At 35.6% G+C, this 25,788-nt stretch overlaps 1 protein-coding gene across 4 annotated transcripts in view; it reads right to left on the bottom strand.

The window, feature by feature from the left end:
- Positions 1-8,732: 8,732 nt before the first annotated feature.
- LOC132194078 (KH domain-containing, RNA-binding, signal transduction-associated protein 2-like) overlaps positions 8,733-25,788 on the bottom strand; it is a 114,283-nt gene continuing 97,227 nt past the window's right edge. For all 4 annotated transcript variants that reach the window (XM_059615185.1, XM_059615269.1, XM_059615432.1 and 1 more), the window contains one exon: positions 8,733-13,893. In XM_059615185.1, coding sequence (XP_059471168.1) covers positions 13,815-13,893 — 79 coding nt within the window. In that variant the 3' untranslated portion in view covers positions 8,733-13,814. The remainder of the gene's footprint in view (positions 13,894-25,788) is intronic.

Here is a 25,788-nt window from a genome sequence, read left to right as displayed (position 1 = left end):
AAATTTGTGGATAATGAATAAAATAAAATACTTTTTTTTATAAATTAAACTTTCTAAATTTCCGCTATTTTATTTTCTTTCCGGGTATTTTTAGGGCGGGTAAAAAAATTTTATTTTTGACAGTTTCATTACAAGTGAACAATAGTTATAATTATAAAAAAACAATACAAAACTACATTCACATCTTTATTGAACTTTAATTTATACAAGTCATAGTAAAATTTGTAGTATGAATAAAAAATAATACATTTCATGGGTAGCTAAAAAATCTGCTGTTCAAATTGCATCGACTTCGTGTGACGTCTCATTATATTTCAATTTTGTGGGCCACTTTCATCTTTAGCAAATTGAGATGCTCTTTTCACGTGATGCATATTATGAAAAGAGTGAGAATATGTTTGCACTGCGTCCAAATCTCTTGGCAAGAAGTAGCGTAATATCCAGAGTGCCAAACAAACTCACACCAGAGCAGTCCTTTCACCCACTCGCTCGCGCGCTCCGCCGCCGTGATATGGCCCGAGTAGACAAATAAGATGAATATTTTATAAAACGTACACGCCGTGCCTGCCTTTCGCGGCACTGCAAACTTGGCGAGTAAATTTCGGTGGCAAAGTGGCAAACTTAGTCACTCTATTTCGCTAATGGAAGTGAGAGGGAGTTGAGGCTTTCTTATTCCGTGCGCGCACGAGTGCTGAAACAATATCTGTAATTTCTGCCGCAAACTTTGGCACACTCTCGCACCGTCTGCTTGGTTAGTTAAGGCACCTCTTCTTGTACTTCTTGCTTTTTTACAACAATCAAGGAGTACAGCATTTTTTTTTTTAGTTACTTTGTATAAAAAAAAAAACAGCTAGATGCTAAAAAATTATAGAATATTGAGATCAACTATTTTACCATACTTTTAATTAGCTCGAGTTTAGATTTTTCCACATTCCTCCTAAGAAAAGAATATGCAGAAAAATTTCATACTCAACAGAGTTTACAACAGGGAACATTTAAAAAGAGGAAAATGGATTTTGCTTTTTCTTTCAAAAATGTTAAAAATCTTCAGAGAAAAAAAACCCAGGCACTAATTTGATTAGTCTCGCGGTCTCTCTTACTCGGTGTCTCTTTCATAGGATATTAAGAGCATGCGGATCTCTTTTTGCAAGAGAAGAACGCTGTGAAGCGAGTCGTTAATTTTTTTATCCACTTAATTAGCACAAAACCGCGGCTCACTCCCTTAAATGAGTAGCGTCATTTAAGAACGGGAACTAATTAAAAGCGTGTCCCACTCATGCAACAGAGTCTTCTAATTTACTTTTTCTTTCCACGAGTGTACAAACTGTATGCGCAAGTTGTTGCCCATTGATTGCAGCCCCGAGCCCAGTTGAAGTTGCCATGTGTGGGGATAAATAGCTTGTGGGTTTGCACAAAACAGGCTTGTCGGTTTTGCATGCGAGGCCCGCCTGCAGGCTGGTCCTTATCTGCGATATTAGCCATGCAAATTAATTTATTTCCCTTTGAGAGCCACCATGCAGACCTTTCCTTTGCTGCTGTATTTTGACGCAAACAAAAAGGTCAAAGCAAAATATACAATCAATTTGCATGCGCTGACATCAATTGATTAGGGGCAGTACTTAATTTTAATAGGAAATAAATAATATTTAAAAGAAAATAATGAGTTTTTATTTAAATTCTTGTAAAACATAAGCCAAGACAAATAAGCCATTGCAATTATACTGCATTGAATGCGCATTACTAAAATATTAAATTAAATAAATAAATATAAGATTATCTAAACAGGTTTATTCAATTTTGATATTAAAATATAAATATGTAAAAAAAAAACTATTTTTCTAGACAATTTAGGACATTACACAAAATTTGCATTTTTATGATGCAGTATTCTGATGTCAGGTGCTTGGATAGATCTCAGTTTCTCTTATAAAAACCAGTAGATTGCGTTGGCTTTAAAAGAAAAGCCAATGAACTTTGCAAAAGATTTATTTAAAAAATTACAATATTAATAAAAACGAACAAACAAGTTGTTTCGCTCAATTAGTGTTTGCTCAAGCACAATTTCCCACACTCTTACTGTAGTTAATTTTTTTTCTTTAATTAGGTGCGAGTCACGCGTTACCATTTAATGTGACCCCATTCTGCGGCCAATCTTTTCCACCGTCCTGGTGTGCAAACTTTTCGACGTTGGCGGGCAGAATCAATTCGCGATTATTGCTGACACAGTTGTGCTAAAAGTTGATGGTTCTCCGTCTCGTGCGTCCAGCGGCGCACAGGTTTAATGTGTCTGTTAGACCGGCTGCCGCAGCTTTCAACAGAAGCCCGTTATCATCTCGGCTGGAAGGCCGTTCGCCGCGTTAAATAACTCTAAAACCAACCGTCCGCCAGACCTTCCTGCGAGATTATTACACACCCAGAGTGATATGGGCAACCGGTGCGCGACGCCAACTTGTCACGACGTGTCTGGCAGAAATTGAAATGCACGTCGCTCACCTGTAAAAAGAATAAAGCAGAGACGGAAAATATAAAAGTTGTGTTTTACTGTATTTTTTTATTCAAGACGGAAAGCTTCTTCAGGTGGAAAGTTAACATTTTCCGGCTCTTCCTTCATTCATATTAAAAAAGGGGAGTAAATAAAAAGAAGAAGGCGCACAATATTTTTACGAAAGAAAATAATGTTTTTTGCAATAATAAAAGATTGCTTCCGTTAGAAACATGCGAGTGAGCAGGAGGTATAATAATATGCGATAATATGTGATAATATGTACCTAATTAATTATATTCAAAAAATATTTAGTGTGTAATGACAAAAAAAAATGAAAAATAAATTAACCGCTTAAATAAAATTCTGATAGGATAGTGAGTTTTGTTACGTTCTTACACGGCTAAACAATGGATCGACGATGGATTTTTCATGGCACGTCAAACTACGTCACGTGTGCCCGCTGTTTCGCGACGAGAGATTCCGCATTAAAAAGTAACAGCAGCTCTGCACAGATATTAATCCCGTAAAAAAGTGAGTACATCACGTACAAATCTGGTGTGCGCTGCGGAAAATATTTATACAGAGAGCGAGACCAGCAGTCATAAATCGGCAGTTAAGTCGCGCGTGTGCACGCCGAGAGAACATGTGATTTGATTCTTTGACACGTGCAAACTGCAATTTATGCGATATGCACGGTGTGTCAGCTGCAATTTACTCGCAGTCACTTTTAATGGACATTGACGCCGGCACTTCATCACATGAAAACCCAGCAGGCTGCACATTTTTGGTGTGATAGTTATTGATCAAAAATTTAATTGTTAGAAAATACGAACTTTAGAAAAAGTATCATAATCAGAGATCCAAATACAAGAAATCATGATTTCTTATCTAAAAAATGCGACTTTTTAAAAGCGAAAAATTGAAATTTATGAACCGTTTATATTAATTTCTAAGCAAACTAAGATTAATATTTGATATAAAAATGGGGTGTCATATAAAAAATTACAATTTACAAATATTGATTTATAATATTTCATTTCAGTCAACGGCTACATAAAATACAATGTTTAAAGTGCATTTTTTTTTAAAATTAGAAATTTTGGACACAGATGAATTCTCAAGTTTCTGATTGTTGCATAATATCTTCTGACTCGTATATTTTGCGACCAATAAAGGCTTCCCTATATTTGATCCCAAGTTGCACTCCAGGGATGGAAAATAAAATGGAAATGCACTTCTACGAGTGCAGCGAGTGCAGCCGTTGCTCTCACTTGATGAATTGTTCAACTTTGCAAAAATGAATGGGTTTCTGCGCAAGCTGTGAGCTTTTCCTCGGCAGAAAGAAATCGCTCGACTGGAAAAGCACGAGTTTTCTAAATTCTCCTCTTGAATGGTTACTTGGTAGTGACACACAAAAAGATAAAGCATGTCGCTCTATTCTTTTCACTCTCTCTTCAGAAGACAACTCACTTCTTGCAAGGTGAGCGGAATGGTTGGAAATTGGCAACTGGTCAGATTGCACCAGAGACTTCAAATTTATGCCATTTTTTTCTCCTAAAATTTTCCTCATTACTAAATTATTTGACTTGCTGGAGTTAAATCTAATGAGATTTATTAATTGGATTTTGGAATTGATTTTTTTTTTTAATATCAGAGAGTAAAATGAATTTAATCACCAGAGAGTATTAAATTTAAAATATTTCCATGAATGCCAAGAATGAACACAACAGATTCTAGTTAACAGATTCCCAAATTGTGGGCATTCAGAAAATCCTAACAGTAAATCGCTTTCAAGGTAAAAGTCAATTGCACGCAATCAGAGACACAAAACAACACCAAAATGGCGACTAATATCTTGATTGTCGACTATTGTGCTGTCCGTCGGTCGTTTCCGCATCAAACTGCGTTTTTATTCCGCTCAATTTAATCCTCAAAAGAACTCGGACGAGAACGCGGTCTGCTTTTTAACTCTTCATATCAGGGAAAAAATGGTAAAAAGAGGCGCGCGTGTTTCTCGCCACCACTGCGCAAGTGGAAATGTTTCCGAAATCACATTTTGGTGTGTCCGTACAGACTCATTTAAATAATTGCTCATGTGCTGGCAGCTTTGCCTTTGTGCGGCCCGAATGGATTTTTGTTTATTTTTATGCAGATGTATTTTGTTTTTATCATTATCGCAAGCACGGTCGGTTTTTTCGGCGCCACACAAAAATTTGCGCCCAGGGATTTGCAATGAATTTACCAAGAAAAATTTATTTGGTAGATTTTGCCTTTCACCCATAGAAGAGTTGAATTCCGACAAATCTATTTCAATTTTTTCATTATTTAAGTTTTTTTTTATTGTGAGGTTTTTTTAACATTTAAATTGTCATGTTCTGACTGTTACTGGCTATTATTTAATTGCGATTAATAATCATTAATCATAACAGTACCTTGAAGTATTATTGATTCATTATGAAAACAAAATTTAGTTGCAAAGTGTCTTTATTGATTGTATCAGAAGGCAATTACTAAATTAATAATAAAATTTACATAATTTTTTTTTTTTAAATATCTACAATTTAGTATTTTAGTAAAAATAATTCAATTGTTTCTAAGAGAATATTCACTTTTATCTAAACACCATCATGTTTATTTTTTCATTATAAAAAAATTTAAAAACTGCATTATTTAATGTTGCATAAATATTTATTAAATGTACATCATGATTAGCGCTTTACTAAAGATGATATATTTTTCAATTTAAAATTCAATCAGCTCCAACTATAAAAAATAACTAAAATAGTTAATTTGTATTCTACAACAGATTCTGTTGCTGATCATTCAAGAATAAATTATTAATGAAAAAAAAAACCTTTCATAAAATATATTGAATTTATTATTACCTTGTAAATTTATAATTGATTCATACAAATGGAAAACGTATATACGTTTGTAATCCCCTGGAAGCCGTTACGTTTCACTTCTAATCAATTTGTATCCGCAACGCATCTGCCGAGGGTATCACACCTCGCTCCAGAAAACGAAGCAAACTCGGATCAAGAATGCTGATAGCATCGCACAGATCCTCTTTTTGCCCGACACGATCAAAAGGTTCGCACCACACACGCCCGCAAAGCCACCGCCAAATCCATCCTTTTAAAACTTGATCCGTCGACGTGTTATTAAAAAGAAAATCCATAAAAAAGCAGCAGACGGAGGAAAACCAAAAGCGATCTCACACTGGAGCCAATTGCAAGTGCAAATAAAGGCGAATTTCGCTGCGGGCTGCGAGTGATACGGCGAATGCGAAAGAAGGAAAATATAAGGCTGGCTCGTTTTTCAGCATGCCAATCATGCCCGGCCGGTAAATAGGGCTGAGGCTGGCAGCGCCAAATTAGTTGATCACGTCGCCATCCAGTCGAATTAGAGGGTGCGAACGAATTCGGCGCCCCGGCCGTAATAGAGGTGCAGTTCGGTCAACTGGAACTGAACACGATGGAGTTCTCTCGACATCGATCTCAAAAGTAGTGTATATGATGTGTGCGTTCGAGCTGACGAGGTGCGCGCCCCCACCTTCACTTCGCTCACATCACACATTTCGCAACTTGGGTTCACCCTTTTTATAGTAAGACTTTAATCATACTGTGTTATTTTTCTTTTTAAATTATAATAGTATGTTGAAGAAGAATTTAAAATCATAAAAGTACTCAACCTTGCAACAAAAATGGTCAATTTGTGACTGTTTGTGACCATTTAAGCGAGATATATCTCTCACAGGCGTTGATCACGTTAGTATCTGTAGGAAAATTTTTAAAAAATATTATAAAATTTCTGCTTCACACACGTATTGAAATCAAATTAATAGAAAAAAGAAAAATAGCAGTAATTAATAAGAACAATTCTGTGCCTAAATCAATTTAACAAATGTATATGCAAAAAATAAATCGCCAACCTAACGAGAGACATTGTTGGCAAAATGTTAAATAATTAATTGTAGTATAACGGGTTTTAAAAATTAAAGTTTTTTAAACGCAGACGATGCTTCCGTCTATTTTAATATGAATGTTGCTCTAATTGTAAGTTATAACGAGTTTTTTTTTTTTAAGAAATGTGGAAATCAATTTAATTTTGGCAGTAAAACTATCACAATGCTAAACAAATATGTGCTCAAATTCTGGTTGGAGTTTTTTTGTTTTTAATAAATCGTTTTTTACAACAGAATTTATAACAGAATATTACCAAATTTTCTCATTTTTCTTTCGAAAAAGCGAGTTTCCCCTCTTTGAAAATCCCCTTCCATCGCGTAAATATGAACGGCAGATCCTCCCTGCGTCTTCGAGTTGCATTAAATTGAAATTTCAATGTTGGCTGCGTCACTCTCGTCTCCTCTTTTCTCATGTACCAAATCGAGAACGTTACACGTCTCTTTGACGAACGGCTGCAATAATTCACTGCCTTATTGGTTTATTCCACTTTTTCGCTCAGCTGCACGTTTCATTGACAGATTCATTATTGCAGCCGTCGCGAAACAAATGGGGTAAAAGTAAGCAAAGAAAAAATACAAGAAAATAACAGATTGGGTTTGCGGTGCACATGGGGCTACGTGTTAACAAAGATTAAATTTTTTACCAGTAGATCGTCCTCCTCCCTGTGCTAAATCCTGGGATGAATAAAAAAAAAAGAAAGGCCACGGCTGTGCGGAGGAAAGTTCGATTTTCGGCGTTTGTACGCTTCCTCAGTTGCCTACCTTCGCATGCAACAGATTCCGTCGTTGCGAGATTTATAGCGTCGGTTGGCTCCCCCGCCAACCTACGCGAGTTTCCTCGCCCCTAATAAAATGCAGCGATCGGCTGCCAATGAATTTCGCGCCCTTGTGTCGACTTTTCACTTCTAGAGTCCTTCTCCGATTCGTCCATATTAGAGAAAGTTGGTGATAATCCACAATTATAATTATTTCTGTATGTACCTTATCATTTAGGTGAAAGGGTGAAAGTTAAAAACAAAGTTCCTTGTAGTAATTTTCTCACTCAAAATTATCTTCCAATATTAATAATGAAATCAAAAATAAAACGGAAAATTGAAATATTTTTGAAATTTTTATTGAAACCAAAACTTTTTACCGCATATTTTTTTAACACTCTGATAATTACAATTTATAAAGTGGAGCGAAATTCGACTACTTGTTTTGTTGATTTTTTATTTATTTCAAAGTCAAGCGACTGTCGTGCCTTTTTGCGTGTTTTCTTCTTTCGTTGCCTATAGCCGGAAGTCTCAGGTGATGAAGTGAGCTTCAATTGCTCTTTTTTATTGTGGGTGTGGCTTATATTACTGTCGCGAGGAACCATAAACTTGTGGTCAACACTTTGCAAATTATTCATGAGCCGTGAAAACTGTCAGGCAAATCTTTGATACTTTGTCTTATAATTTAAACATAATTTATATAAACTTGTTTAAAATATTTTTTTATTTATAATGTTACGAAAATTAAATCTTGATCTTTTTCTAAACGTTTGAAGACTTATAAATTATATTATTTTCATGTCGTCGGTTCACACGTGCGCAATGAATTGCATGCATAAAAATTCATCTGAAAAAAGGGGAAAAAAATATCTGAAAAAAATACATGTTTGTAAATCTGATAATTATAAGGAGGTATTAAATAATATTATCACATGTGTTTTTCCATATTTGATTTTTTTATGGAATAAATAAATTTATTGAAAAAATACTAGCTGTAATATACTGGGCCTGCTGAGAATTTGTTTTTTTGTGAGAGCAAGTTTAATTTTAAGTGCTGGCGAGCTTGATGTGAAAGAGCAGGAGCTCCTAATTGAATTACACACCGAGTTAAACTGCCTTGCCACAAAGGAGCAACTCGACGCATTATTTTCCATACACGCTAACAAGGCTGGAATTAAATAACGTGGCCCCAGATGACAAAGAGAGAGGTGGATCGGCTCATAATTAGGCAAGAGATACGAGCGCATTAGTCGCATTATTACAGGTAAAGCCCTTTTAATAAATAATGACCTCTTTGTTGATATTTTTACGCCCCTGTTTTGCGTTGCGGAAAAAAGTTTCACAAGATTAAAAGAGGAACAAAGCAGGACGGATCAGTGGGAAATGAGGTCGCAGGTGTCTAATACAACATTACTCTTTTTATGCTGCTCTTCGGGAGAGGAAATTTCGTTGGCGTGTCACATTATTATTTATTATACACAGAAAGAGAGGCAGAGGAGAAATGAAAGACTGCGATGTTGCTGCGCTTTAGATTAGTACTTTTATTTATTGGAGCAAAAATCAATGCATGTGATAGTGTATTATTTATTGGTAATTTATTATCCTTCATGAAATATAATAATAAATTTCAAACTTCGTACAACACGTCATGGTCCACCTTATTTCTCTGTTTAAATGGTTCTTTTGTGTGTATTTGTGAGTGTATGTGAAAGTGTGAGTTAGTACAACAGCGAATATTTTTTTTCTTTATGTCGTTTTACACAATCGCGATTTGTTTATATTTTCACGTAACATCAAACAGTTATAAACATTAAAGTATAACAATGAATCTTATTTTGTATATTTTAATTTTAAATTTAAGTGGGGTCGTTTGCGGCTAAATCCAATTTTCCAATTTTTGTGTTGTGATTCTTCTTCTTTTTTTGTATATGTATAGGAAAAGCCGCAAACGTGTTCCCCGTTGTAACGTGTATTTAATGACTTAATTAATTATGTCCTAGCTTGAAGTAGTTTTGGACACGCACCACTCATTTATTACCCTCGTTAGCATCTAAAAGTACAAAATCACAGTGAGCACAACCAAATGAGCCAAAAGCAGAGCAAATAAGCATTGTTTTTCTTTATACATCCCTTCCTGTTTGTTGTATATCTCGGTTTGTCTATAGTTTTTTTTAATCGTCGATTTTACAGCTTGCTTTAAGATCCTCGCGGTATATTAATTGTGTCAGTCTCTCTCGTTGGGTTTGCTCGTTTTAAATTTCAACTCTGCTTATTTACGCGGTTTAACTGTTCGATTTTATCTCTTCGTGCGCTTTTCTTCGTTTTTTGTGTGTTACTTTTGATTATGTGTGTATGTAATGTGTTTTTGGCTGCCTTTGACTCATGCGACATCGTGAATATTCGCCCGTTTTCATTCCTCGTCTCGTGAGCGAGTGAATTTCCGTCACCTAAACGTAAATGTACAGAATATATGTATGTCGAGAGAAGAGAAAGTGCGTTCGAAACTTCGTCTTTTTTATACAAACAGTAGAGTTTTGACACTTACACACGTACTTAATCAAAGTGTCGCTCTCGTTGGAAAGAGTTTTTTTTTCTTCTTTCAATTCACACATTCACTCCTCATTCACTATGGAGTGAACATAAATTTCTTCTCATTCAAACGCTGCGCTACTTTTTTGCGGAACGATATGTGAAAGGCAAAAACATGGCGGTCAGAGAAAGACGGACAGAATCAGAAGCGGCTGCACGTAGGCGATAATATTATGACCAAAAATGTGAGCGGCGGGAGAATAATAATGGTTTGTGGGCGCAGTACGTCCATCCACCGGCATTCCAATTTAGCGCGTTAACCATGGAGCACATCAGAGATAAACAGTGATGGCTCTTGCTCGTTTGTGTTTGTTAAAATTCGCACCAATAAAACGTAAGCGGAGTGGCAAATTGGACTAAAATGTCTGGCAGTGTTTACACTGTATTCAATTAAATTGATCAAAATCATATAACAAATTCATAAAAACTTTTAATTTATTTAAATTGAATTAAACAATGGCGTGAAATGAAATAAAAATTTGGTTTCTCGAAAAATTCAAAGTATTCTGACAATCAACTTAAAAAAAAAAACGTAAAAATCAAATAATAAATGAACAGCTTGCTCAAATTACAGTTTTTTTTATAGACTTCCTGGGACTTAATTGTAACAAAATTATTTCAGAATGGGTACTGAAAAATTATTATTTTCATTGGAGTTTTAAAATGAAAGTGTCTTCAAATGAAAACCAAGAAGACACGAAATTGTACTGAAACGAAAATAAACTTTAAATTTTGCTTGGCAAAAATCAATTTTTTAAAAAAAATTCCAATTCACCAAAAACAAATATTTCAATTAGCTCATAATTTTTGTCGCTAAAATAGGGACGATCGAGTGCGACCGCGCTGCCAGAATCGACCTCTAGCTACCATGAATCCATCAAAATTGAATTGCGCCTCACAATTAGAGCAGAGACGGTAATTGAATGCAATTCTGTTGTGCAGGCGCCACACAGCCACCGGCACACAATATGCTGCTGCTTTTGTTGCGCCGGACAACGGCAAAATGGACAAATTAAAAATAAATTACCTCTCAACAGCAGCGGCAGCCAACAGCGTTCAGTTGCACGCCGCATAACGAGAATTGTAATTGTTAATAATATTGCAGCGTGGAAAAGTAGTTGGTCAAGGGTGTGCTCATCGTCGGCACCAAGCTTTATTGTTTGTTGTTAATCGAAGAGTCATGAAGCTACACACTGAGAGTGTAGAATTTCGCTCTGAGCAAGGAAATTAAACTGGCTTTCAACTGTTTACTATTTTAATAGCAATTTCTCATTAGGAATTTGAGAAATTTTTTATTAAAAATTTCAATCAATCTTTTTTTTTAAATTCATTAAATATTTGCCTGAATTTTAAGTTTTAGATATTATTTTATGTTTAGTTTTTCACTGAAATTTAAAAGTAGTACGTCATTTGCAGGTTGCATAAAATTGTCTAACCTTGTATTACTTGTATTACCTGCGACTGTATCCAAAACATTCCGTATCAAAACAGATGAATTTAATTCACATTGTTTTAATAAATTTGCCTGATAAAATCATTATTTTTTGCAAAAAATTGTTATCACCAGAGCGTATTCTCAAAAGCACTTTTTTCCACTTGAATTGAAAGTTATCGGTTATTCACAGTGAATAGATGAAAGGGAAATTCTCAGAATCGGAAACAATTGGCACCCTTTCGAAACTTTCCACGATTTTAATCGGCACTCGGGCGTCACCTCCATCTTTTATTCCCTTTATTAAAATATCCACCCTTATTCAGAAAGCCACGGTCGAAGGAAAACTTATTTATTTCCTTTTAATGAGCTCTCTCACCTCAGGGTGGAGTGCAAAAAAAGGGAGGGGGAATGGAAAAGTTTTTTATTGACAGCGCAATTTTGGTTGGCAGGCGCGAGTTTTAATGCTTATTCCCGCACGTGGCGCCTGGGGAAAAGATTTTTGCCGATCGCACTCGTCGAGATTAAAAGAAAATGGACTTGCCGAGGGAAGTGAGTGGGTGATTTATTTCCAGCACGCACCGCTAATTCATCATCAGGCGTGCTCGCGCGCCGTAGCGATGTCACAACAATTCTTGCTCATTAACTTGCCTTTCTTGTGTACACTCACTCGCTATACTCGCGTTTTCTTCTGGAGAACAAAGACGCACAACCCTCACTCTCGGCTGATGACGCGACGCACCGTGTTTTGAGGAAGGAGAAAGAAAAATGCGCGGTGCCTTGGGTATACATTCAAATGAAGCGTTGCGAAACAAGAAAGGGGCGTCCTTCTCCAAAAGAGGGAACGCTCTAAATTAAACCGAATAATTGTTTATCACGTCACACGCACCGCCGAATTATTTAATTATAAAGAGAGAGTGAGCATTCATTTGCGCGCGGTTTAAGCTCGTGCGTCGGGCCGGCACTAAAATATTAAAGGTCTCACAAAACCCTCGTTTTTATTGTTTGTGCTGCCATCAGCAGAAAAAAAAACAGAAAAATATAAGGCGGAGAAGCCAAAGAAAAATACTAAAGAAGAAAAGTAACAAAATTGCAGCCTTACATAACAAAAATTATATTTAAAAAACAATTAAGACTTGATTCTATTGCCTAAAATAAATTCCAGAATATTTAAAATCTGTAGGAAATATTCAAAAATTTCATTTCCAGGGTCAAAATCTAACCAGGGAAATTTTATTTTGGTCCCTACTATTCGTTTAGTTGAACAATGTGATAAGAGAAGCACACTAAAAATAATTTAAGTTTGTAACAGTAGCATGTAAAAGAAAAATAGAAGAACAAATTAACAAACTTATTTGCAGAAGATTGGATTTAATAAAAAAAAACTTATTTCTGCCAACGGTAAAAAAACATTCTATCTTTTTTGGGGGTTCTGCGGACTTTTTTGTAGAGTCAATTGTGGTCCGGCGACGCGAGAAAAGTGGCGATTCTCTTTCGCTCTTGGTGCACTTTTCCCTACGCACTTGAGTAGACACCTAAGTAGAAAACTATCGAGCTGATCTGGCGATGCGAGCTGCCCATATGAATATAGACGTCGTGAATGTTTTCCTCATGCATGCACACGTGTCCTCTTTTATACATGTACATATAAATTTGGCAGGCGGTGGAACGCCGGCGAAAAATCCCCGTCCCAAAGGGTCTAAATCCGCTTTCAGTAATCTTCTCCCCACGTTCCTGATTATCCAATGATTCAATATTTCAGAAAGGCGACACTAACAAGAAGCCCAAGTCGCGTGCCAAAGTGTCTGTGTGAATGTTTTGCGCGTTTTCTCGTCAGATGGCGCAATCAGGAAATTGCACTCGCAAATTAATCGGAAAGCGGCGTCTTTCTCTCTCCCTCTAACAAGAGAAGAAACAAAGCCCGAGAGGGCGTCTATTTTAGTGGATTAGTTTACGGCTCTCTCCGCTACAGAGACATGCAGACACATCCCCTATTTAGTTTTCAAAGTAACAAATAAAGCGGCGCATCGGCGAATCGGGGACCCACAGGGTTGCCTACGTGTTTCAAAACACAAACACCTCCCGCATGCTTTTCGTCAACAAATTAGCGAGCGTTCTAACTTTGTACTAAAACCGCGGCCTTAAATATCACGCCTTGACACACCGCATTATTTTCAAGAGGTCCCCGATCGGTCCGAACGGCTCGTTTTTTACGATTTAACATTTTAAATATTTTTTCATAAATTTGTGAACATTAAAATCTCTCGTTTTTTGATATTTTTATACACATCTATGAAGAGCAACGTCTTATCGTCGATGCCTTATACACAATCAATGAGAAAAGAGCGTTATACAATTTTTTAATAATTCTTCTTTATCTTGAAATACGACGCGTATTTTTTTTTAAGTTGTGCCAATCAAAACTGGTGTTAGTAAATTTTCTTGTAAAATTTTGAGCTTGTCCCTTGATTCGTTCTCGAAGTGAATAAATTAAAAAAACACCCATGTGTTGCGTGCGTGTTTGTTGCTGCTGGACGTTTCTGATTGTGGTGTGGGCTGCCTTCTCACGTACTTTTGTATGTGTGTCTACACCACGCTGGCACCACCGTCGCTTCCGGTCAAAGACAGCGAGTTCTCGTCCAGCACACCCACTCGACAGCTTTGTCTGCAACATAGAGAGCAATTGAAGTGGCTAATAAGTCTGAACTAACTTCGTTTCTGCATGCATGGGACGGGGAATATAATGAGATTTGTGCACGTGCAAGTGAAGTTGATGAAATTTGGCTGGAATGTAATAACTTATAAGAATTTTCGCAAAATCTGACCGCCTCCACAGTACATAGCTGCAATTGGAACGTAATTGTGCCAGGAAAATAATATCTGAAGAATGAGTGCAAACAGAATTTTAAAATTTCACTTTGATTTGAAGCTATTTGTTGCAAATTTGTGAATTTTAAAAAGTTCTCTTATTATTTTCTAAATTTTTTTTTCTAATTTTGATATTCACGAAAGTAAAACACGTTTTTCCACAATCATAATGTTTTCAATTTTTTTATAAAGTTAATTGCTAACTGCTGACCGCTGGGTATTAGTTTTACATCAAATTCCTTAACCGGAGAAGTAAAATTTTAAATTGAAAATTCACTTTTCCCTCATTTTTCATAATCAATTGTATAAAGCGAGAGTTGTGATTGAGTTTTGACTCTTCCTTGTCTTGTGATTTTCTTAAAAAAGATTTATTATTTTATAATTAAATTTTATAGCAAACTATACTTCTCTAAAGTAATTTTCTTGATTAATAAAAAATATTTTATTGCTGATGTTTGACTGTATTTCTATGATTTTTTTTTTAGTTTGTAACATTTATTATGTTTATATGTCACAAAATACAATTACACGGCTCAGTTAATCCTAAAAATTTATATAAAAAATATAAAAATTTTAAATACATAGTGAATAAAATATTTAATAGAAAATATAAAATAAATGATTAAAATAAATAAATATATAAATAAATAAATACATAAAAAAATAATAAATATAGTAAATAAAAATTGGAACATTGTTATGTTATTATTTTTAATAAATAAATTTATTTCCGAAACTTTGCATTATGTTAAAGAACAATTTCTGTTAAAGGGATTGTCGTGTTCCTCTTGCATTGTCAAAAATGAAGCCCAACGCAATTTCCTGCTAGACACAATTGCCGCCTCTTTCGCGTTGCTTCAGCTCTCGGATTGTGTTACGCCGGCGGCTGCACAAAAGGCGCCGACCATTCAACTGTCGACGAAACACGCCAGCAAATTGTTATTAGCAGACAAGTGCGAGCACTTAAAAACACACACAACAATGTAATGCCTCTCATTGTTGCGCGTCGACTGCGTAATACTTGCTAATTGCACGTAATGGGGTCTGAGATTAATCGCGGGGATGGATTCCCCTGGCACTGGAGACAAGAAGTTGCCAACAAGTAAGTCTACTTCGTAATGGCAGGCAGAATTAGCTGAGAGGTGATGCGTTGGATTTCGGAGCTCACCCGTATTAGTTTTGCACCGAGAGTTTGCAGGGAATGCGGGTCTTAATTACGCTCCAAGTGCTTTAACAAATCGATTCGCACGAAAGAGAGATTGCCAAATGCTAATGAGAATGGATGGCAAAATCAATCTGCCAGTCGAACTTTCACAAAGACAAACATTACCCCCAATCAAGCGGTATGGTTAGGGGAAAAGTTTGACTTCGACATGCATCAATATAAAAAGTGCCAATTTTGCGCAAAAAATTTTCTCTTTGTCGAAAGGCGACTTTTCCTCCTCGAATGAATATTCATCTGACAGTCTGTTTTTTTTTTACGTTCTGTCCTTTCGGAAAGATGTATTGGGTCCTGCCGGGGCTCTTTTCTTCTCTCTTTCAATCTCTCCGTCAAGACTGATATTGATCTATAATAATGATAATCACGGTGCCGAAGATACGAACGGATTTGTGGTTTTGCAGAGATGAGAGTCTCTCTGCTTCTCAAAGAAAAGTTTTCTCCTGTGTCAGTTCAGCGAACCGGAATAATGGGTCAGCATTTATAGAGAGCGGCAGAGATTGGGCCGAACGGCGCAAATGCTGATTCATGTGAAAATTTATCTCTTGCTACTTTTCTGTATGCGAATGTGGAAAAAACAATCTCTTGAATTATTGATTATTGACTAAAAATAATCAAATTATTATTATATAATTGTAAGATTTTACCATTTTTCACTTTTGTGAAAGAGAGAAAATGTGTAGAACCTACTCCTAAAAATTCTTATTAATTTTGAAAATTGTTCAATAACTGACATTTCTAATGAAATGGATTTTAATTTAAATATTTAAATTATAAACATTCCTTATGAATCTCAAGTAAAGCATACCCTAGTTGAATGAACATTCCCTTAAGTACATGAGGGGGAAGAAGTATATGAAAAATTCCTTCCCCAATGGACCAGAAGATTTCCCGGAATTCAACACTTGAAAAAAATTTAATACCCTGAGCGCTGCTCGCGAGGGCTTTGTTTGACTTTGCGAACGTCACTGGTCTTCTCATTAAGGCGCGACGGATGTAAACAAGGAAGAGTCGTTTGCTTTATTGCCTCGAATTGATTCGGGAGCGCTTGAGGGACGATAATCTCGGGGGCTTACACGATATTACACAAGTTGCTGACAATCAAATTGCCGTCGGCTATGTAATCTCGACGATGATTATTGTAATTGCTAATCCCGCATGTGGCAGAACCGCACGAGCGCGGTGGCAATAAAACGCCCGAGAAATTATGGCCGCGCAATAAGGCCTCAGCGCCAACTGTGGAATGTTTGTAAGGAGCTCCATTTACATTTTATTGCGCACTTTTAAATTTCCCACCAGAGCGGTGCTGCCTTTAATGGACTAGTTTTCCGGTTTGCAGTATGAAGATAGAGAAGTCATCTATTTTTTAACTGCATAACTTTATTTCAACTGCGCCGTAATGGAATAAGTTGGTTCATAAATATTTAATAAAAAAAAAATGGGAGTGACGTAAATTTATTCCTTCCACGGTTCTTCCAATTTGAAATGTATATTTATAATCTTGCATTAATTACACGCTAGTTGAAAAGAATTAAAATGAATTAAAAAGTATTTATGGGTCCTCTGATAAAATTTTTTACTTTACAAAATAACTTGTAATTTCATCAATAATTGACTCAAATTATAATTATTGCAATAAAAAATATCCCTTCATTGGTTTCAGTAAAGGTGATAATGTTTCTAATAAAAAATTAAAGTCTTTTAACTCCTTAAAACGTCCCAAAAGAATAATAATTTCTAGGAACTAATTTGAGGTATTGACCAATACAAATTTTGCACCAAAAATGCAAATTATTACAAGCAAATTTTGATTTCTTCTTGATGATATCTTTAAAATTTGTCATCTACATACATGTAATGTAAGTAGCAGAAGCTAATTAATTTGAAAAAGGCGTTAATGTAATTGAATCCCAACTTTACTATTAATGAAATCAATCTCTCACTCTCAGGCTAAATAATGTCCCTGCAGAGTAGCTCGACTGCTTTTAGCCCGACAGACGTGACGGCTGCCTGAAGTGATTAAATTTTAATGGACGTCTTTGTACGTCGCAATCCCACACGGAGACAAACATGCCCTAAATGCAGATGAGTGTTTGATGTCTGCCGTAGACGTATATTCCAGTTCCTGCCTAGAACCCATTCAGACGCATGCACTCCTCGGTAAACAGACTGTCATTATCGGGTGTGCGGCGCGGTTGTTCGGCTGTGACTAATTCTTCGCCTGTGAAATGCGCCGGCGGAAAAACGGGAGACGGATTTTATGCTCCATATCCTTCAAATATTTGCCGCACATCCACCATAATTCATTTGCCTAATGAGCTCGCTATCCTTGCAGCTGGTTTTAAAACAAAACCATATAAATACGTTTTTTTTTAAGGTGTGCAACCAATCGGAAAATGGAATTATACAAAATATCCAAACTGGATGGACATGTTAATCTATGCTTTTTCCGTTTGAATGATCACTCATCGATAAATTATTCAGCCGACAGGACCGCAACTGAATTGCAAATGAATTCCATAAAAAATTAATGATGCACCGGGCGATGTAATAATACAACTCCCACGCAGCGTAATATATATGCGAAATTGGAAATTGATAACAGCTCTTGTATTGAATTTCCATTGTCCTTGTGGTGAAAGTTGAGAGGTGGTTTCGAATTTCCGATGGCGCAGAATAATAAAGACGTCGTAAATTAAACGCAAATAAACTACAGCTGCGTATATTGGAAAATTCAGAGTGCGTCTCGCTTCAATTATTGGCTCTCGGAAATGGAACAAAAAACACAGACGACATGTTTTGAAAATCAGCAGGGAGGCGGCGTTTGATTTTCAATCAAGCGGATTAGGCGGTGAAATAATGGCCCCGCATAAACTGCGGTCGTTGCTTGTCATAGGTAAATTCCCATCAGGTCCCCTGTTAAGCGGCACTGCTGCTGGTAAAAGGGATTAAAAACGATTAATTTATTGACTCGCGCGCCCACCAATCGTTACGTTTCGCCCAGGGATAAAATCCACATCATTGTTTTGATTGGGCAAAAGTAAAGAAAAACAAAACATTTTGTTAGTTTTAGCAGGAGCTGCGTTTAATTTCAGGCTCACCAGACAAGCTTTTCAAGCGATACACGCTTTTTTCAGTAATCAAGTGAAATGTATGCTTTGCTTTTTAATTTAGGTCACAGCAGGAGGATGATAATTTTAAATAAGAATTATAATATTCAATCATTTTCATGTCTAATTTAGTAATTTAAAACATAATAAAATATTCAAATATTCCATAATTTTTTGTTCAGTAAAATGCTTAAGGTAAAACAAATATATTAGCATTTGAGATTGCACCACTGGAAAGTTATGTGTAATAAAAAAATCACATTTTTTCTTTTGCTTCACAGGATCGAGAAAAGAAATTTAAAATGATCATTTCCTTCTTTTCAATTAATTTTGGTTTAATCATTTCACATAATTTAACATTTGCAACCCCGCCTTATAAAAAATAGAAAAAATTCTTTTTTGAACAAGTGTATTGATAAACCTATCCATCAAGCAGCAAGCAATGAAGAAAAATTCTTATTTATTCAAGTTGTTTAGTTTAAGTTATTTAACTTTAAAGACTACATCCAACTTCAAACGTAATTTATCAAATTAATTGATAACTGCAAATATGAATTTCAAATAGAGCATCTTCCTTTTAATTTAGATCAAGTTCAAATTTACGTTGACTTTTTAAAAAATCGAGGAGTCTCATTTCTTCCCAGTCCAATCGATCCAACACACTTTTGGGCCGCATCCGCTGAGCAAAAAAAAAAAAATGCATCAGACGAATATGACACCCGTAATTTTGATAAATGACCGCGAGCACGGCTAAAAGGCGGATGAGGAGGCTCTGATGGAAATTTCGCTCGCTCACACAAGTATCGAGCTGCCGCCGAAATTAATCCTCGCCATTTTGCTCGGTGCCTGCGCTCAGTGAGCGAATTCTGCTTGTCGCCGCCAAATTAAAGCCCCGCACATTTCCATGCGGCAGATCAATTTTATTTGTCAAAAACAGGCGAAAGCACCTGCGGAGGAGCAGCGATGAAAAAAAAAATACTTTTGCCTTCTCAAATGACAACCCAAAATGATCCTTTTGAAATTGATTTTCTCTCGCCCGCTGCAAGAAAAAAGAGAGAAAGTTGGGAATTGAAAAAAAAAGTGTGCGGAATGTTGGCGAACTCGGGTGGAGAAAATTATTACTGCGAGTGGAAAAAGAGAAACATAATTTCACCGTCACGCTCGGCTGGATGATAAAGAAGAAGGAGAATTGTCACTTGGCACACAAAAGCTCCCTAATGAAATTTTAATTTTTGAAAAGGTCATTTCGCAAAAATCGATTGTCCTCACAGTGTTTGCGCAGTGAAGTGAAATTTTACGTTTCAAGAAGCTTCAACTTCTTTTAAATTCATTCAAAAAGAGAGGAAAATAAATGAACGAGGTCCAAGTAAACAGTTTTATGGTAATGATTGAGAAAAGACGGTTCGGCAACTTGCTGCGCACGTCTGTTCAGCTAGTCGCATACCTTATAGATCTACAGGGGCTTTATATTTGACGATGGATTTAATTTTACTGTTGTTATTTCTTAAGGGGAAAAAATGATGAACTCGTTTTACTTGCTTTAAATATATTTATCAATACTACTGAAAGCATTATTAAATGACTACAATTTGATTTATATTTATTCTGAGCCAATCAAAGGCCATCTGAAGTCATCGTTTAATTGAATTCTACATAATTATTGTTTAAGCATAGAAAGAAGTTTGATTAATATAAAATTCCCTTTTTCAATTCAAAATTTCTTTTAAATGTTCAAAGTAATCGTTTTCATGATTGAAAATAGAAAATAATTGTTAACTTTCCTTGATATTTTTTAATACTCACTCTTGAAAAAATTATAAACTTACGCTTACACAAAAAGAATGTTAGCTTTAATTTTTTTGTCATTTTCTTTGTCCATATTTTATGTTTTCTATTATAATATATTTGTTTGCTATTTAATAATATTGTATGTATTTATTTCTAGGTTTGGATGTAATAAAAATAAATACAAAAGTTTCGCGAATTTTCTTATTCCAGGCTTGTCTTTTGTCTTCCAGTACATGAAACTTGCGCGTAACAGGAGCAAACAAGATGAAATTCATTCTCATTATATTCTAGTCTAGGACACGTAGCTCGGGGCTAAGTGATAACAATAACAATAACGAGTCAAATGTCGCAGACGAGAGGAGAGAGCTCAGTTTGATTTAGCGAGAGCGACCTCTGAAAATGGCCCTGGGCCACTTCTTCATGATGAATGTTTGGCAAAATTATTTGCCCGCGCCAAATGGCGGAGAGGGTGCGCGAGAGAACAAGCGAGCGAGCGGGCGGGCGGGCGGGTGTTTGCTTTGTTTGAATTAAACACAGCAGTCGGGAGAGAGGAAACGTCAAATGACAGTATCAGCTGACACAATCACGCGAGAGATAAAAGTGTGACATCGGTGCTTTCGGCGCAGAATTATTCGCGACGCGACAATGAATGCGCTCCCAGCACATCTCAACTTGCTAATTTATTCAACGTCATTTGCACAGAACTCGCAAAATTCGATTAAATGAAAGTTTCAGTGACAAAGTGAGAGCAACTTTCTAAGTAAGAGCAAAACTGCTTCAATTCTTAATGAAAGCATTTTTTTTCCCGCATAATTTTATATTCAATTAATAATTGTGTTAACAAAAATTTAAAATTTGTTGTTAAGTAAATGTAACTGACCGAATTTGATTCATTAACAAAAATGTATAATATAAATAATATAATCTAACTATTGTAAAATGGCAAAATGTTTTCATATTTGATTTTTTTGTCCAATCTTTGCGCAACAAATTTTCGAGATGAATAAAATTTTTGAGTCAAGGCACACACACTACAAAAATGTTGTGTAATCTGATTGTGTCATAATTTTATTTAATGAAAATCTAAATAACTATTTCCAAATAATAATGACATTTTGGTATCATTTAATAATTTTTATATAATTTACTGCATTTTTTTAAATCAATTTATATTTAAATACAATAAGAATCAGTTAAATTCAATTACAAAGATGATATCATATTTTCAAAAATTATTAATAATTCAATTAATGTTTCATAAAAATGTTTTGAATTCCTTTGGGTTGTTATTTTTCTTCTTTTCTAACGTTTTATAACATTTATTTCGCTTTGACATATCTGAAGCAATAACTTATTAGAATTCACTTCTTCTAAAGAGCGATTTTGTTGCCGGCGAATTTTCGTACATCCGCATGTATTTTGGTTCACGTGCTTGTTGCACATTTCCATATTATTCGGGCCGTTCTCTTGAATAATGCATGAAACAAGAGCAAGCGAGAGATCCGTCCCAAAAAGGCAGATAACGATAAATTATATCAGACTAAGGTTGCACCTGGCGCCTCTCGTTCGCTGCCTTTTCTTCGTTCGCGAGAGTCGCGTTTTGTTTATATAAAAGCCCACGCCTTGAACCTGCAGCATCCAGTTATATATTTGCACACCTTGGTGCATTGTGTGTGCTCTTGAATAAACGCGGAGAACAATGTTGGTTAAGCACATATAATGGCACCGTGGGCAAAAAGTATCCATCCATCTGTCCGTCGGCCTCCGAGAGAGAAAACTTAACTCACTCTCGTCGGAGGATCGCGTGCAGTTGCAGAAACAACAATGCCGGGTCGGCCCTGCTGACCGAAAGCAGGGCAGCTGCTGCACGCAAAAAGAGAAAAAGGGAGGGACGCGTATTTACTCGCGCTCCTTGGCAGCTTTCTCTTTTCCCGACCCTCGCCTATTCTTTCCGACGCAAAACATACACGCAGCTTCCCGGCCGCGGAGCTGGGACGTTTCATTTTCTGATTGTGGCATTATTTTCCCGCTTTATCTGATCGCGGCCTACAGCACGCCGAACCCATTTTTTTTCAACTAGACTCTGCATGCAAAAAGGGGTGAATCCCTTTAAATAGTCGGATATTAATTTAGATTATTTAGAAATAAGACCTCATTATAAAATAAATAAAGCGCAGACTTTATGTATATAAGTAAATTTGCAAAAAAAATACGCGTTTGTTTTGTGCTCAGTTTGACACATTTCAAGTTGTTTTTATTTCTCACGTCACATCACAGTATTAAGACCAACAGGTGAAGTGAGGTCTCAAAGGACCGGGTCACAAAATTTCATATTCTGGAAAAAAGAAATATATATTCACTTCAACTCTACTAAAAAAGGAAAAAAAAGAAAAAACTATAAAAAATTAATAAATAAATAAATAAACTAAAAGTAAATTGTGTGTCTTGTTATTAGGGGTCCCCTGTGTTATCAGTGGAATAGTCTGAGTATTCAAGAGTGAAAATGTTACAAATTGATATTCCAGGTATTTTAGGTTTTTTTTTATCAAAAAATCATCAAAACCTGTGCACTTTCACATCATTATCAAAATTGTGACTGTTGTGCTGGAAATTGCAGTATAATTAGTATAAATGTTGTATACTCCATAATTACTTTTGAATACGAATAAATGCAGCAATGATGTTTTTGTATGCATTCTATGGAATTATGTATAGTTATAGCTGAACACGGCTGAGCATAAGCAAACTGAAATAGAACAATATATAATCATTGCTATTTTTGAGGCAGTTACTTAATTTGGTTTAGAAATGTCTAATATTGATTTCGTGCAAATTTATAAATCAAATTAATTAATAAATTTGAATCCAGCTAACAGAATTAATTTTATATTATTTGGCACGACATAATTTTTTATATTTTGCTGCCAGCAGTTTTATAAACCTTTTTTTATTGTTAATATAAAAAGTGTCTAATTTAAAAAAAAAAAACGAATTTTGTTTATTTTAATTATATTACATCATTTTTTTAATACATAAATAAATTTAGCTGTATAATATTATATAAACAAAAATATAATAATATAAAGAAATTTTAAATAGAAGACATTACACATGAAAATAATTATGTTAAAAACTATGTCACATAATATTACAGCATTAAAATTAAAAAGAATGCACACTATGAGCACCCATAAAGAGCAATTTTCAGAACTGTATTGGATGACAGAAGAGTCAGATTTCCTGACATTGAGCTTTTTCACCCTCTCGCACCGAGCAACGGATAAATTTGGCTTTTATTGTTCTCGCGCTTGGACGCATCCAGAGCTATTTTAGTCACTTGTGAGCGCGCGAAAAAATGACACAAACATTCGCACTCTCGGCCGCTCTCTGTTTTCGCTCGCAGGCTACTTTTTATGACTCTTTTTCCACTGTTTCGCCCACTCCGGGGAAATTGCGCCCAAAATCAAACATTTTACGACTGCCGAACTCGCAAATTCATCAAATCCCCTTCACTATACTATATTGATCCGGAACGGCCACCAACTTTCGCCATCCATAACCTGGCGTAAAATATTCATCAGCCATTTGTAACGCAAATTTCACTTGCGAGAGATAAGTTCCGGCGAATTTCCAACTAATCTTTTACTGCCAAAAGTTAATGAAAGGTAGAGAGAGGCAGGCTGGTGAGAAATTAACGCACACGTGCGTGATTCTCAGGGAGAAAACAAGTTGGCAGCTCTTCGCCTTCGTCGACTTTTTTCTTTCTTTCTCTCTGTCGACGTCTCTCTCTCTCTCTTTGCCGCTTTTTACAACTCTGTCGGCGAAAGATCAACTTTATGTCGCTATGAAAGGTTCAGATTTATTTTGGCGCGGATCGATGTCGGCAACAACACACGCGCATCTTTCTGTCCTGCCGACACAAAAAGAATCCCTTAAACATTTTACGGCGCGCGGGTAATCGATTGTAATCTCGCACTGATTACATTTCGCCTGCCAATCCAAAAAATAAACACTGTCAGACAGAGTGTGGGCGGAAGGGTTTCATTTTTTCCCTCCCATAATATAATCTCTCAATCTGACATTCTGACGATGAAAGACTGTTAGAGATGAAAAAAGTAGCAAAATATACCTCAGGTGTTGATAAGTTTAATATTAAAAAAAGAAATATTTTATAGTACATTTAGTCCAGCTATTATTTCTTATTAGTAGATCCAAATCACCAAAACATATATTGTGAATGCTAAACCATTAACAAATTTAAAAGCTAAACAATTATTAACAACACTAAGAAAACTAAATAAATTTCTTAGACTTTGAGTATTTTTTTTTTTTTTTAATACAAAAAGAAGCAAAGCATAGTTTTTTTATGCTTTTTTTAACTTGTGGGGTTACTGAATGTGGGTGTGGATCCCCAAAAAGTGAATAAGGAAAATTTTCAAAATTAAATAAACTTTTTGGATATCCTTTATATGTTTTGAGAAAATCAATGGCAACCCTGAACGATTGTGAAATTCAGCCAGCAGCGTGGCAATATGAAATGAAATTTCACGATCCAATCAATTTTTTTTGTTCTTGTGGCTTCTCATTTTTCAATATTTACGCCACTGTGGCTGCAAATTGAATGAAGCAGCGAAATAACAATAAAAACGCCGCCCAAGAGCGCTCAGCGGGGAAAAAACTGTGTGCATTATAAAAGAGGGAACGGCGCACTTAGCGGTGCCGCGCGCGGCTGCTGCAGGAATAAATTCCACCTGATCCAACGGCGTAAACTTTTGCACTTTCGCGGCAGTTTAAAATGAAAAATGGGGCCTCCCGGTACAAGAAAGAAGTGCGCGCGCCTTCAGGTGCCCAATTCTGTAGCAGCAAAATGCCTGCCTCGTATTTATGGCACTCGTGAATAAATCTCCTCGCTCGACTGCTGCTCTTGAGCACATGCAGTGTAGAAACCTTCGTTGCGGGCGAACTTGATTTTACGGACACTTTGAAATTGCGCCAACGTAAAAAAAAGAAGATAACAGAAAACAGTTACAAGCACATAATATTCTTTTTTTTTTTTTTTTTTTAAATTAATATTTTATAGCGTCAAAAATTTAATATTTTTATTTATTTTAAGTGTTTTGAGTTCTTAAATTTTCATTTTGCAGATTACTTTAACGTTTAAAACGTAAAAATTTTAATCTAATTTTTTTGGCATGCAAAATAAATGGTGTGTCTGATATAAGTAAATGGAAAAGATAAATATAAAAAATACATAATTGTGATATAATTCATCCTCTAATTAACAGTATTTGTCTCTTTCAAATGTATTTTCAGATTTTTCTGTATTTTTATGTTTAGTTTTTTATGCTGTATTCATGACTCATGACTGTATCGAATGGAGAATAAATAAATAAATGAAAATTTATTTATGTAACACAAATATATAACCGTCATCACTGAATAAACTAGTTAAATTGTTCAGGATCTACTAAAAGATATAAAATCCAAAAAATAATTTCCAATAATTACCGATGTCAATGTGAAAAATAAATTTTGCAAATGTAGATCACAGCAATGATGACGTTTTAACATTATT

Source organism: Neocloeon triangulifer, unplaced genomic scaffold (assembly GCF_031216515.1).
Source record: "Neocloeon triangulifer isolate White Clay Creek 2 clone unplaced genomic scaffold, ASM3121651v1 ptg000001l, whole genome shotgun sequence".
In the NCBI taxonomy this organism is placed as follows: Eukaryota; Metazoa; Arthropoda; class Insecta; order Ephemeroptera; family Baetidae; genus Neocloeon; species Neocloeon triangulifer.
The sequence above is the reverse complement of the archived record's forward strand: the minus strand, read 5'-3'. Positions and strand labels throughout refer to the sequence as shown.